Raw genomic sequence first — 12,423 nt, forward strand, 5'->3', positions numbered from 1 at the left:
TTACTATTTATGTGAAAGCAACAGGGAATAATTCTATGACACAGGTCTCAACTCCAGCTACATGGAAGAATTGCATTTCTAATACCCTATAGAGAAGAATATCTGAGACCTGGCTTTGAGAGGCACAAATCCCGATGACCCCCATTGATAGCATCATGAACTGAAATAGTATAAAACTAAACTTTATAAGTAATAATGTATAGTTCTTGCTTTATACAGTTAACTGACAAGAACACTTATTTGCTGGGAGCATTTAACATCATGTTAAATGCTCCCAGCAGATGGATGGATGGATAGATAGATAGACAGATAGACAGGCAGATAGATATTTTTTAAACACACTCTCCACACACTCACTACCTGTGCCTTCCTCTCAGCTGGAAGTTCTTGACAATATTTCCTTACAAGGCTCCTCAGACAGATTTTCCGCAGCATCTCAGAAGTCTGCACAGAAGTGAAAAGAAGAATGATCATTTTGCAGTGTAAGCTGTGCACTAAGCCCAGGACTGAGAGGCTGCCCAGGTGGAACAGGCAGCCTCAGCCCTGATGCCAAATTGCATCTGTGTTTGGTGCAAGTTTTCCTCATCTGTGGAAGAGTGCACCATCGGGGGGGAGAGGAAAGTTGGCTGATGTCTCTACAATGCTTTAAAAATGTAGAGCAGTGATTGAACAGTTAAGATTATTACTGAAGCTGAACCGATTCAGTTTGTTGAACCCAGTTAGAGAGCTTTAAAGAGGGTTGTTCAAACTGTGCAAGAGTAAACTGGGAGGCTGCAGTATCTCCAGTGCAACAGCACCACCACAGCAAGGGTCAAAGGAACAGACACCTTGTACGTGGTGTCTCTCACCAGTCATGACCCAGACCTGGCACAACAATACGCAACAAGGACCACCATGAGGGATGCCCATTACTCAGGCTGTAAATTTAAGATGCTGCGAGGTTCATTTCTTTGAGGAAATAACCAATCTCTCTCCTGAATTTTTTATGTGACCAGTTGTCACCAGTAACAGCAAGAGCACGCTAGATTTGGTGGAGGGACAGAGATAACTTTGGGCCTTCCAGACCAGGGACACGGGGGCCGTGAACCTAGGAAGCAGCAGCAGTTAGCTGCAGTCTACACAGGGGGCTGGAAAGCCAGCATTTCACTATGAGAACTGCACAGAGAAGCACAGAGCACAACATCTACAACAAACCTCACCTCTTCCATGATAGAAGGAGGCTTGAGCCACGACTGGTCCAAGACATTTTTTGGAATGTGGTTTCTGAGCTTTATGAGGTAGGTGTACTGTGCTAGCCTTATAAAATCCACATTTTCTGAGCCAACAGAATCTTTCCGTGTGATGAAACCTTTTACATACCTACAAAAAGCAAACCTCATCAGAGCTGGGTTTTTTTAAACAAAGCTCATTCAGAAGGTCACAGGGATGGGGGGCAAGTCACCAAGGCTGGACTGTTGACATCCATTCAGAGAAATGTCCGCAACAAGCCCATCTCCTTACCATGGGCTCTCCCATTTAACAATGCAGCAAACCGTGAAAGCTGCTCCATGCAAAACCCATGCTCTGTTCCACGCCATTAATTAATTCAATTCATTGACATTTTGTGTTCATAGGTTTAAAAGGAGATCTTGCTTATTGCTTGTAGAACTTAGACTCCGAAGTAGTATTAGGAGTCAGGTCAGAATCCAGTTTAAAGAAACAGCGGGCACCTTCTAATGGTTTGGTTTGAGGTTATCACCCAGAAAGCACAGATGCTCTTTCTAAATGTACAGCAGGTAAAAAAATAAAAAATTAAAATAAAAAACTCATGAGGATGAGCTCAATATTCTTGATAAGGAACCGGCTTTAAAATGGTGTTTTGTAGGCTGTACAGGGGCAGACATCACCACAGCAGCTGGCATTATGCTGCCCATACCCAAGGTGCGCATTCTCACTCCCCCTTCAGCCTTCCCACAGCAAAACCTACTTTCGGAGCGTCTGAACAGCCCACGTTCTTCTCTTGGCTGCTCTGCGTGCCATAACCCCTCTCCAGCAGGCCTCGAGCTTGATGGCTGCAAGACAGAGTCAGCCAGGTCAATAGGATTAGAGTCAGCAATGCTTATCATCCCTCTGCTGTAGGATCCTGCTAATCCACTGCTAATTTGGGAAGCAAGAGGAGTGCCCTCCGTAATATCATCTAGCTCTTATACAGCACCCCGCATTAGTAGGTCTGGAGGTTAAAGCCACAGATGCTACATGCCTCTCCTAAAGTACCGTATAGCTCCCTGGGCCCAGCAGTGCCTATATGCCAACTGCTCTATCGAGGAGAAATGAGGTAACATGGGGGTTAGCTCCTCAAAGCAATGCCAAGTCCAAATGACAATCAGGCCATTGTATCTTGAGTGCAAGCTGCTAAATGGATTTACAAATCAACTCTTATTTCACATGTCACTTGGTGAGTAAAGCTATCCTTTAACACACAATGTTTAAAAGTGATGAAAAGCCACCAAGCTAGGAACAAAGCTGCTTTATGTGCCTAGCAAACAGAGCAAAACCTTGTCTCAGTACCTTAAAGCTGTTCCCAGTGTTGCAGTATCCTATTATGTTTTATAGTACAGCAGAGGGTGCTACCACTACATAGTTAGTACTATATCTGGATGGTCTGGGGACATACCCACAAGTGGTGGCACACAGGGTCAGGAGCTAATGGAGTAATAAAGAAACTGGCTGAAAGTTCCTAGTGCTGCCACCTCCTGCAGGGTTATTTAGCAGTTCTAGCCAAATTATACGTCTCTAGAGAGGAGGAAGGATATCACAAGGTCTGCTGCTTGCTGGGGGAAGGATTCCTACCTGCCCAAAATTACAAACACAGCCCTTGGAAATAAATCACACCCCCATTCCAAAGTTTTCACCTGCTGTCCTTTTCTTCAGGTAGGCTCTCCTCCCAAGCATTGATTTGTATGTGGCCTGCAGTCTTGACACTGAAAACAGAAACAAGTTTCTTGACACGTTGGAGTCGCAACCATTTCTGAGCAACAACTTTGCAAAGAAATACCTTTTAAATTTAACTTGCCCTTCATACATCATGTGTCAGGGTCAGCATTATAGAGGAGCACGTGGGGTGCTTATTTCTGAACAATCAAAGCGTGTGGGCTAAGCAACAAGTAGCGACTCACAGCCAAAACAGGAACACAAGAACAATCAGACTAGCAAGGAGCAGCTTATGTAGCTCAGTAACCTGTCTCCAAGGGCAGTCACAAGTGGGTGGAAGCAGCTCCTAAATGGACAGTTACAGGATTACCTATCTGTGGGGGAAGATATTTCTCAACCCCAGCGAACGAGTGCTGTTGGCATAATTGGAAGCAGAAGGACATGTCTCTTAAGAGTGACTGGGGGGTGGGGGATAAATCTCCAGCTGTACTAAGTGCGTTCCATAGGGCCGATAGACTTACCTTGTCCGGTATGCCTAGCAATGAAAGCCTACATGGTTTGCTTATTTTGGTTCCTCCCCAGATACCTCTAGGACAGGGGTCAGCAATGGTTTTGGGCAGAGTGCCCAAAACACCCACAACCTTGATTTCCAAGATGTTGGCATGCCGGGGCAGACCGCAGGGAAGCTGTTATGGCAGCGCAGTCCCGGCCCCTTCCCCGAGGCATGTGCTGCCATGCGCCAAGCAAAATTCATTTGTGTTCCATGCTCTGGTAATGCTTATCCCTGGTCTAGACCTCAACAGCAGCCTGCAGACTATGAATCCCATCTCTTACATAAAGCCATAGCTCAACAACCAGCAGTTATTCCTAACTTGGTAGGTTTAGTTTCTTACAGTCTCTCTCCAAATGCTCTGCTACAGGCTTAGGCACTTCTGTGCTACTGAAGTACACAGGAAGCATCTCTGCATGAGAGCAGCTGGTTCCTCTGGCCAAGCCACTCAGTAAGTGCTACTACATGCTCTGGAACAGTTGGCTTCTGGTGCTGGGAAAGCAATTTTCATTCAGGATTTTAGGAAGCAAGTGGATGACAGTTGCCACAATTATCAAAGCGATGTCGGGGGTGGGGGGGAGGAGATGCATGCATGCATATTAGAATACTGTACTCATTGCAATGCATCCTCAAGTTTAGGACACTTTTCAGAAATTGCCTGTTTAAGCAGCAGAGGCTACCTGGGACATGCATTTAGCATGACATTGGCATAGGCAACAATGACAGCTGGGACCACAGTGATCCACATTCACAGTGTGGCTAAAAAGGTGCCCAACCTCCTATTTGCATGTATAATACCCCATCTGCCCATGCAATCCTGGTAATGGCGCACCAGGTGTAACCTTGCAAGTGCACGTGGCCTAAAACCTAGCCTTCAAGCCTTTCTGAAGTCAGAGGTCTAAAAATCTTCACTCGGGTTCCTGTCTCTTGCTCCTGGTCATCCCTTCCAGGAATGCTGTTTCTGGCATCTTTAAAATTTACTCGCAAATGAAAGAGACACCGTCTTAAAAGAACAGGGAGTAATTGTTCTCATACTAATTGCAGAAGAAGTAAATTGGAACCGTACCTAGCAGATATTTCTTGCTTTCAAATGCATCTTCAGTGGCAAATAGTGTCCTTGGGAAACGAATGAATATTTTGGTCCTAAAAAAAAGAGGAACACACAGAGCCTATTAATACAGAATTGCCATTCCAACCAATTTAGGGAGAGGTGCATGACAGACTAGGGCTGAGGTGGGGGATAAAGACCTTCACCTTGTTTTCACCCGGGTGATAGTATTCTACACAAGGGTGAGGAGTACATTGGAGGAGGCTGGCAGGGAATTGAACCGGAAACAAACCAAAGGCAAAAATAAGGTTGGAGAAAACGGACCTTGAGGGAACGATGGAGAATGCCCCTCCCGGGGTTTAGCCAGGCTGGCAAGATTTATTACCTCTGGCTGAGCTCAGGATAAAAGGAAGTGAGCAAGCCCATTAAAAGACCCCAGGCCTAGAAAATTAAAAGGGATTCAGCTGGTTGCTTGGGTCAGCAAGAAGACAGAATTCTGCAGCAGGGTAGTCTTCTCCCAGCTCAGAGAGGGGAGGTAACTAAGCTGAATTTCAGTTTGCAGGGAAGTATTAGCATTTATCTCAAGGGAAATACAAGCATGTGAGCTCTTCCGCTCCATCTCTTTGCTCAGTGTGCTGCGTGCCTTTGGAACAAACACTCTGTTTGAAAAAGGCTGTTTGAAGTCACTTTAAGCAGCAGCTATTGCAGGGTCCTGAGGGAAGAGGACTCAGATGCCAAACTCAGCCGAGCCTCTTGAGTTTGCATGCTTGACAGATAGCAGAGCTGCAGTCTGGGGACCGAGAAGAGACGGACCACAGGTTCCACCCGTGAGTGTGAAGGAGACCTGCCCTGGCCCCACCGGGGTGCAGCTGAGAAGGGCTGGAAACGGGGTCCAAAGTGCAGCTCAGCTCCACAGCTATTGCCACCGATATCAAATACTGGGACAAGAGGAAAGGGAAATGTACCTTCCTAGTTTATAGTCTTCAGGCCTGTACCCAATGTACTTGATGAGCCTCTCCACTCCTTCAGCTGCTGGCCCATGCCACTGAGGCCAGGTTTCTGGGCACAGGGATTTGTACCTGGAAGAAACAGCAATAAGTCCATGCGAGTCTTTTTGTTTTTTTAATTTACCCACAGTTTGAGCCCAAGGAAGCCCGTGCATTGGCAGCTGCAGACAACATATAATGGTGGATGTTAAATGTACTCAGGGAACAGTGGTGGCCAAGTTAACTAATGCAGTGTCTGCACAAGTTGCATTTAAAGCCAGAAAATACAAAGCAGGGGCCAGAACGTGCAGATCTGATCACCTCCAGCCTTCCAGAATTGGCTCGAGTGAGAGGTGCCAGACACAGGAGTTACTGAAATCCTTTAGATACAGAAAGTGAGGAGACCAACCCAGTGGGCAGTATCTGTGCACCTCTGTCCCCTGGAGGCACTGCACTCCACGGGATGATTTAAGAAGCCTGAGCACACTCAAAAGCTGTTGGGGTGCAGCAACATTTCAAAGGGACCTTCATTTACCTTTGCAAAAACATTTCGTACTTCCGCCGGTAAGCAAAGCCAGCTCGCCTCACCCGCAAGTGCTCCATCAGCCCCAGATACTTCACCTGGTGCCTGATCAGATGCTCGTTAAACTTCCCTGTGGCAGAGAGAGAAACAGGCAGAACAGGAAGTCACCCAGAAGCACTTTCAATGGCGCGCCTTGCCTACTGCTCCACAAAGGCAACGTTTCATGTCACCACATTGCAGGAAACTGTGACGGGCAAGCAAAACATGATCATAGCAGGGGACCTTCCACTGACTTATTGCCGATGCTTCAGTCCATCTTACAGGCTTTTATGGTTCCCGTTACCCTTTGAACTGAGCACTTCACAATTTCAAGGGACTTTATGCTCACAACACCCCTCTGGGGCAGGCAATGTTGAGATGCAAAGAAAAGAAAAGAAAAAAAGGACTAAATATTTTCAAGACTAGCCAGGTCGCACCTTCCAAAGTGACTTTGGATAACATTTTCAAAGCATCCGAACAAGTGGCATAAGTTCACGTAGGGCAGTCTGTAGCAGAAAGGACTTGAACCTAAGGGTTCTTTAGGGCTCTAGGCTGGCATCCCCAGTGACTGAACCATCCTTCCTTCAACACTACCTGAAATCTTAGGCTGCTGTAACCAACACTGTACCCCCTGACAGGCCTTTTTGCTGACACCGTAGATGCCCAGGTTCTTGCCAGCTGTGATCACTGCAGCTCAAATGCCATGGAAGCTACTCCTTAGACTAGAGTCTGGAGCACCAAGGAAAAGGAACATAACAAAATGAACGAGATGAGTAATGGATGAACAAGGGCTTGCGCAATCCAGATCTCTAGTCTGGAAAATTTAGTACAGCCGCCAAGGAAGAGTTTACCAGTAAGTCTACGCTGCAGCTTGCTGCTTCCTAGATCCTGCCTGATGGCCAAGAGAAAGGCTTCAGCAGGGAGCATCAGTAAATAATGAAAGGTAGAGGACTCATCCGCCATGGGGCTTCTAGGATGTTTGCTTTCTTTTGACATGTTTGACCTTTCCAAAGGTCCTAAATGATTGGTATGGCATGCCTCACCTCACTGCCTGCTTTGTGCAGCAGTGGGTATACAAGTGACCTAGGTCAAACTGCCACTGACTGCGACCAAGACTAGAATTGGAAATCCTGGCCCTCTGTATACCCCCCTCAGACCCCGATTCCCATCCGAAGGAAGGAACAGACTCCAGGAAGCCAGACTGCAAGTCTCCTGTGCCAGCACTTCCTTTGCAGGTAGACTTTAGACCAAGACACAATGCCTTTACATGGAGTATTTTAACAAGCAAGGAAGTAGCTAGGCCCTGGGAACACTGCAGAAAGTGGGTTTATTTGAAGCAGTTCTGCATATGAACGTCTGAAATTTCTGCCAGTAAATGGCTTCATTTTTTCTTTTGCATCAGGAAGGTGTCTTCCAAATCATGCTTGGAGATTAGCAAGGGAAGTCCTGGTTCCATACAAGTGATGGTGGGAGAGTACCAGGCAAGTCATGATGAATTCTAGGGGCTGTTCCTAGGAAGAAACCTCAAGGAAGACTAATGAGCAGCTTACATCAGCTGTATGAAATATCAATAGTCCAACTCTCATGTCAGCCGAGGTAAAGGTCTAGGGGATTCAGAATAGGGGCAGCCCCACTTTCACTTAGGTTTGACCTTTCATTATAAAATGCTCTAGGGCTTTCCTTGAACTGGTCTTTCATTTTATCTGGCAGCACCAGAGTGAAAGTGCAGTTGTTCAGGAGTGCTGGACCAAGTGGAGGGGAGGAGTCGAGAATTACGTTATAGCCAAAAGCCCTGCCCTCCTCCCCAATTAGCATTTACATTCAACCAAATGCATCCCTTACCAGGCTCTTTGTCCTCGTTCGGCTTAATGCATCGGACGTAAGACGGCTCTTTGGACATTAAGATTTCAATTAGGCTGGTCAGACTGTTCTTGAACTGGGTTGCTACCTGTAAAGACATTGAAGATCTATTACCTTTACAGGTAAGACAGTGCTGTTGCTGGGTCATCAATTAACTCATTACTTCACTCCCTGAACCTCAAAACACAGACATGTCTGCTTTCCCAGTACAGTGTTTTAGAAGCCCAACTGAGCCTGAGCAGTCTGGAGCATGTGATTACCCAGGACACCCTCAGAGAGGGGGCAAATGGCCCTAAAACATGAGCAAACTGTAGAAAGAATACTCCTAGAGAGAGGTGTTACCTCCCTTGCTGCTGCACTAGATAGTTTTTCTTCAGGGAAGTCAGTCATAGTGGTCCTCCCTTGAAGGCTTCAACTCAAGTGGATGACAAAGAGAGGGAGAGGAGTCAAACTCAGGGAGCCAAGCTATTTTGGAAGTCACTTTGCTCCTCCTCATGCTTTCACATGGAAGAAAAAAAAAACAACTTACCGTCTCAGGCCGCCTCCTATTGTCCAACTCCACGGAAAGAAAGCATTCTCTAATGATGCTATTTTTAGAATTGCAGAGTACCTGAAACACAAATGGAAAGCTATCAAACATGCATGCTCCTCTCTACTTAGCTGCTGCTGAAACGGAGGAGCGGAGGTGACTAGACATTCATAGTCTGGCCTTGGTTCTCCCCGTCTTGCGATCACTAGATTCTTAACACTAAAGCCAGAAGGATGACTATGATCACCTAGTCTGACCTCTAACTAGATCACCTCTTGAATCCTATTTTTTTATGATCTCCTGGACTTACAGGCCATAGCAGTCTTTCCAGTAGCCTAATGACAATATTCTTGCCAGAAAGAGATCCCATCTCATTTCAAAGAGCTCCAATTCAGAGTTTAAGGCAGGGGGTCCCAAACTGTGGTACACAAAGTCTCTTGGGGGCATGCAGGAGAAATTATGTAATGGTGGATTTAATTTTCATTATAACAACAGGCACAAGGGGTTAAAATATGAAACATATGCTGGTAGGGGTATGTGGGCAGCTGGCAAACCTGGAAGAGAGTACGCAATAAGAAAGAGTTTGGGGACCTCTGGTTTAAGGCCAGAAGGAATCAAGAGGTCATCTGCTACAAACTTCTGTACAACCCGGTAAAGCATCACCATTACCCACATCCTGAACCGAATAAACTTGTGTATTAGCAAACTGTCTTCCAGAAAGGCATCAAGAGACTGACACCACACCCTGTAATTTGCCTTTTCAGAACAGCAATACAACATTCTGGTCTCAAGAAAAGACTCTTCCTTACAGACCAACGTATGCTCCCCAAATAGCATGTTACTGCAGGGGCCAGAAGAATTACCTATAAAGAAGACGCTTACTTATTCAGTATGGTTCCGGCAGGAAACAGAGAGCATAGGCAGGTTTGCAAGGAACTGCCTATGGCTGAAAAACATCAAGGACCAGGGAATCCCATTTTTAACCCGCCAATTTACTTAATCGTTGTTAGTAGATAGCATTATGATAAATGTATAAAAGAGTTGTCACTGGGCACAAAAGTAAGTGTTGCAGTAGGATTCCAGATTTTCTACCAAAGAATTCAATATAGCTCTTTGTCTCAAGAAACAACAACTGAAGATATAGCTCAGGCTTCAACAGGGTCTTACCTCTTTCAGGTTTCTGTACAGGAGATCATTATTCTTCTCCAGAAAGCCTGAAAGTTTGAAAAAGACATTGAGTGTTGTGCTGAAAACAATTAAAAGAGAAGTCTTAGGAGCTTATTGCCAAATCTGCTGCTTGGGGTGGAGGCCATCATCTCATTTTCATAGCAACCACTCTGATACACCAGGAAAAAATATTCCACCATATTCCTGCCTGGTCAGAACAGTTGTTGGTGGGGTTTTGCATAGACACACTCCATGAAGATGGCCGTATCAACCAAGAGAGATTTTCTCCCTAAATGACTGGCTGGGTAAGGCACTGGTCCAACATACGGGCAAGCAAGCATCGATCCCCACTTTACTTATTCCATCCCAGGTTACACTGAGACACGTGGGACACTTCTTTCACTCCAGGCTAATTCTGTTCCCACCACACTATACAGCGTGAAAGTCTCTCTCTCCTGCAAAAGCCAACATGTTGGTCTGGAAAGTGCTATTTTAGCATGCCTCCATTTTCATTTTCCATCCAGGGCTGGAGGAAAATAAATGTCCAAACCTCATTTGCCACTGTAACACAGACTGGCTGTCCTTTGTCCAGCTCTGCATCCCAATAGTCACTCCTACTGATCCAGAAAAGGCATCTTCCCAAATCAGCCAAGTACACAGAAGTCTGTCTGTCAAAAGACAGCTTCAGTTCTATTAGATATTCAAAGCCAGAGACAAGTCACTCAAGCTAAACACAGATATTTTGAAAAGTCATAATCTTTTTCTTGTAACCTTACCCAGAAGTGGTGTAGCACACAGAAACCTTAAAGAGAAAAAATACATTCTTCCATCTGATCCTTCAAATTAGAAGCCCCATTGCTCACTGTAATCAGGGGCAAAAACTGAAGGCCCCAGGAGCTAGCTAGGAGCTCAGATTTAAAATCGACAGATCCCAACACAAAATGCAACTGGGAACCAAATCGACAAAATTCCTCTGCCAGAGCCTGAAGAATCCAAAAGTTAACAAGTTAGAAGATGGGGTGAACCTCCAGTGAAAGCCGTTTGCATCATGCATGTTCAGAAGTTGCGAGCACCTTAAAACAGCTCAGCAAAAGAAGCTTTGTAATTAGAGATCCAGTTTGGCTGGATTCAGACCTTTCATCCAAGCCAGATCAGTAGATCCTTGGCTGCCACATTCTGGTGTAGCCCCATTAGCTCCAGCAGAGCTGCTTCCTTTACCCCATCTGACAATCTGACCCAGAGTCCTCACCTGCCAATTTCCTATCAGCAGCTAAGGATCAGGATCTTACTGTTAAACACCTAGGCACGTGATTTCCTTTGTGCTAGTGAGCAACCCCATTGATTTCAATTGGACTAGTTGTGTGAGTCCAGTTACTCACCCTACCCAGTTCGTGCATCATGTGATTCCGCATATTGAGTTCAGCCCCTTCCCATACCCATGCCATGCTCATTTCCCATACTTAGAGAAACTTCTCAACTTGAAAAATAATATTTAAACTTCAATAACTTTCAGGAGAGGGCCAGAAAATAGCATCTGCTGGAACAGGGAAGTTTGTCCTACAGCTGGCTTTGCTGTCTTAAAGAGGTCACACTCACCTACTGCACAGTAAGTGACCTCCCCTGCATAGTGAAGGAGACGGAAGTCCACCCAGTCAATTGATTTCCGAGTCTTTTGATCTGCAAGTTTGCGGCTGCAGAAAGAAACCAACAAGAAAAACAAGATGCCAAATATCTTCTGCAGCCTATAAGGATGATTATTTAAAATTTATTAAGAAGTAGATGCTAAAAAAATCGAGTTAACTATCAATTAGCATTGATCTGATTCCCAGTTTGTGGCCCTGTTTAACAATTCTTATATAAGTCTCTTCTGAATGAAAGGAGGCTTATGTAAGACTTGGTCAGGAGCCAACTGCTAATGAATTATCTTAGTGATACAAGGTTTGTATAGTACAATGACAGTTCCAAAACTGTCACCTGCCCCTTGTCAGTGGAAAAAAATATCACTTACTCAGGATGTGCCGACATCTGTTTGCAGAAAATACACTGTAAATATTTAGGCTATTACTTGATCTGCAAGATCAAAAGCAGAAATGCCAGTGCCTTATTTCACCATGAAAAAAAAGGTGCCCAAAACTGGCAAAAAACACATTAAAATTTTCATGAAAATACCACTGACTAGTAAAACCCCCCCACCTATAACACAAAACATGCAAAGATGACACTGCTGCTACTTTATTTAAATGTTAATATAACAAGTCTGAACCCTACTGCAAGGTAAATAGTTAAAAACGGCAAAGTATTCTCCATGCAACTGAATTGTGCTAGTGTTAATGATTCCTTCCCTTCAAAGCACATTCTAAAAATGCATTTTCTTCTTAAATGCAATTATACTTAATAATCTCTAGCCAAAAGACAGTAAGATAGTAAGGTACACAAAAGGTGACAGACAGATTGGTTACCAACTTTCCACAAAGACTGCCCAGAGTTTCAGATATCTAGCGATAACGTTCCAGATGCTTGAGTCTGGAAACGGATGGCTACTCACTGGGTTTTATTTAGGCATCTGCTATGAATTCCAAGGCAGAGCCTTCATCTTAATTTTTCAGGTGCATTTGCCTAGCACCTATCAAAACCAGGCCCTGAATCCTGCAGGTGCTATTGTAATGTATTTATTAAACACAATTGGTTCCTAGTTTTTTGTTTGTTTTTTTTTAATATATATATGCATAAAGCACAGAGAAAAGCAGATCACCTGGACTCAGGTATTAGCAAATTATTGATACACCGAAGCATTTCCCTTCTCCCCTACCT

The 12,423-nt window shown here is 44.9% G+C and overlaps 1 protein-coding gene across 4 annotated transcripts in view; it reads right to left on the reverse strand.

Annotated features, from left to right (window-relative positions):
- The window catches only part of MYO1H (myosin IH), a 63,483-nt gene that overhangs the window by 18,236 nt on the left and 32,824 nt on the right, over positions 1 to 12,423 (reverse strand). For all 4 annotated transcript variants that reach the window (XM_019507174.1, XM_019507173.1, XM_019507175.1 and 1 more), the window contains exons 15-25: positions 11,209 to 11,303; positions 9,613 to 9,659; positions 8,446 to 8,526; positions 7,899 to 8,004; positions 6,030 to 6,147; positions 5,474 to 5,587; positions 4,527 to 4,603; positions 2,892 to 2,960; positions 1,967 to 2,051; positions 1,200 to 1,359; positions 361 to 444 (exon numbers count right to left, since the gene is read on the reverse strand). In XM_019507174.1, coding sequence (XP_019362719.1) covers positions 361 to 444; positions 1,200 to 1,359; positions 1,967 to 2,051; positions 2,892 to 2,960; positions 4,527 to 4,603; positions 5,474 to 5,587; positions 6,030 to 6,147; positions 7,899 to 8,004; positions 8,446 to 8,526; positions 9,613 to 9,659; positions 11,209 to 11,303 — 1,036 coding nt within the window. The remainder of the gene's footprint in view (positions 1 to 360; positions 445 to 1,199; positions 1,360 to 1,966; positions 2,052 to 2,891; positions 2,961 to 4,526; positions 4,604 to 5,473; positions 5,588 to 6,029; positions 6,148 to 7,898; positions 8,005 to 8,445; positions 8,527 to 9,612; positions 9,660 to 11,208; positions 11,304 to 12,423) is intronic.

Source organism: Gavialis gangeticus, unplaced genomic scaffold (assembly GCF_001723915.1).
Source record: "Gavialis gangeticus isolate Ggan-Ray unplaced genomic scaffold, GavGan_comp1, whole genome shotgun sequence".
In the NCBI taxonomy this organism is placed as follows: Eukaryota; Metazoa; Chordata; order Crocodylia; family Gavialidae; genus Gavialis; species Gavialis gangeticus.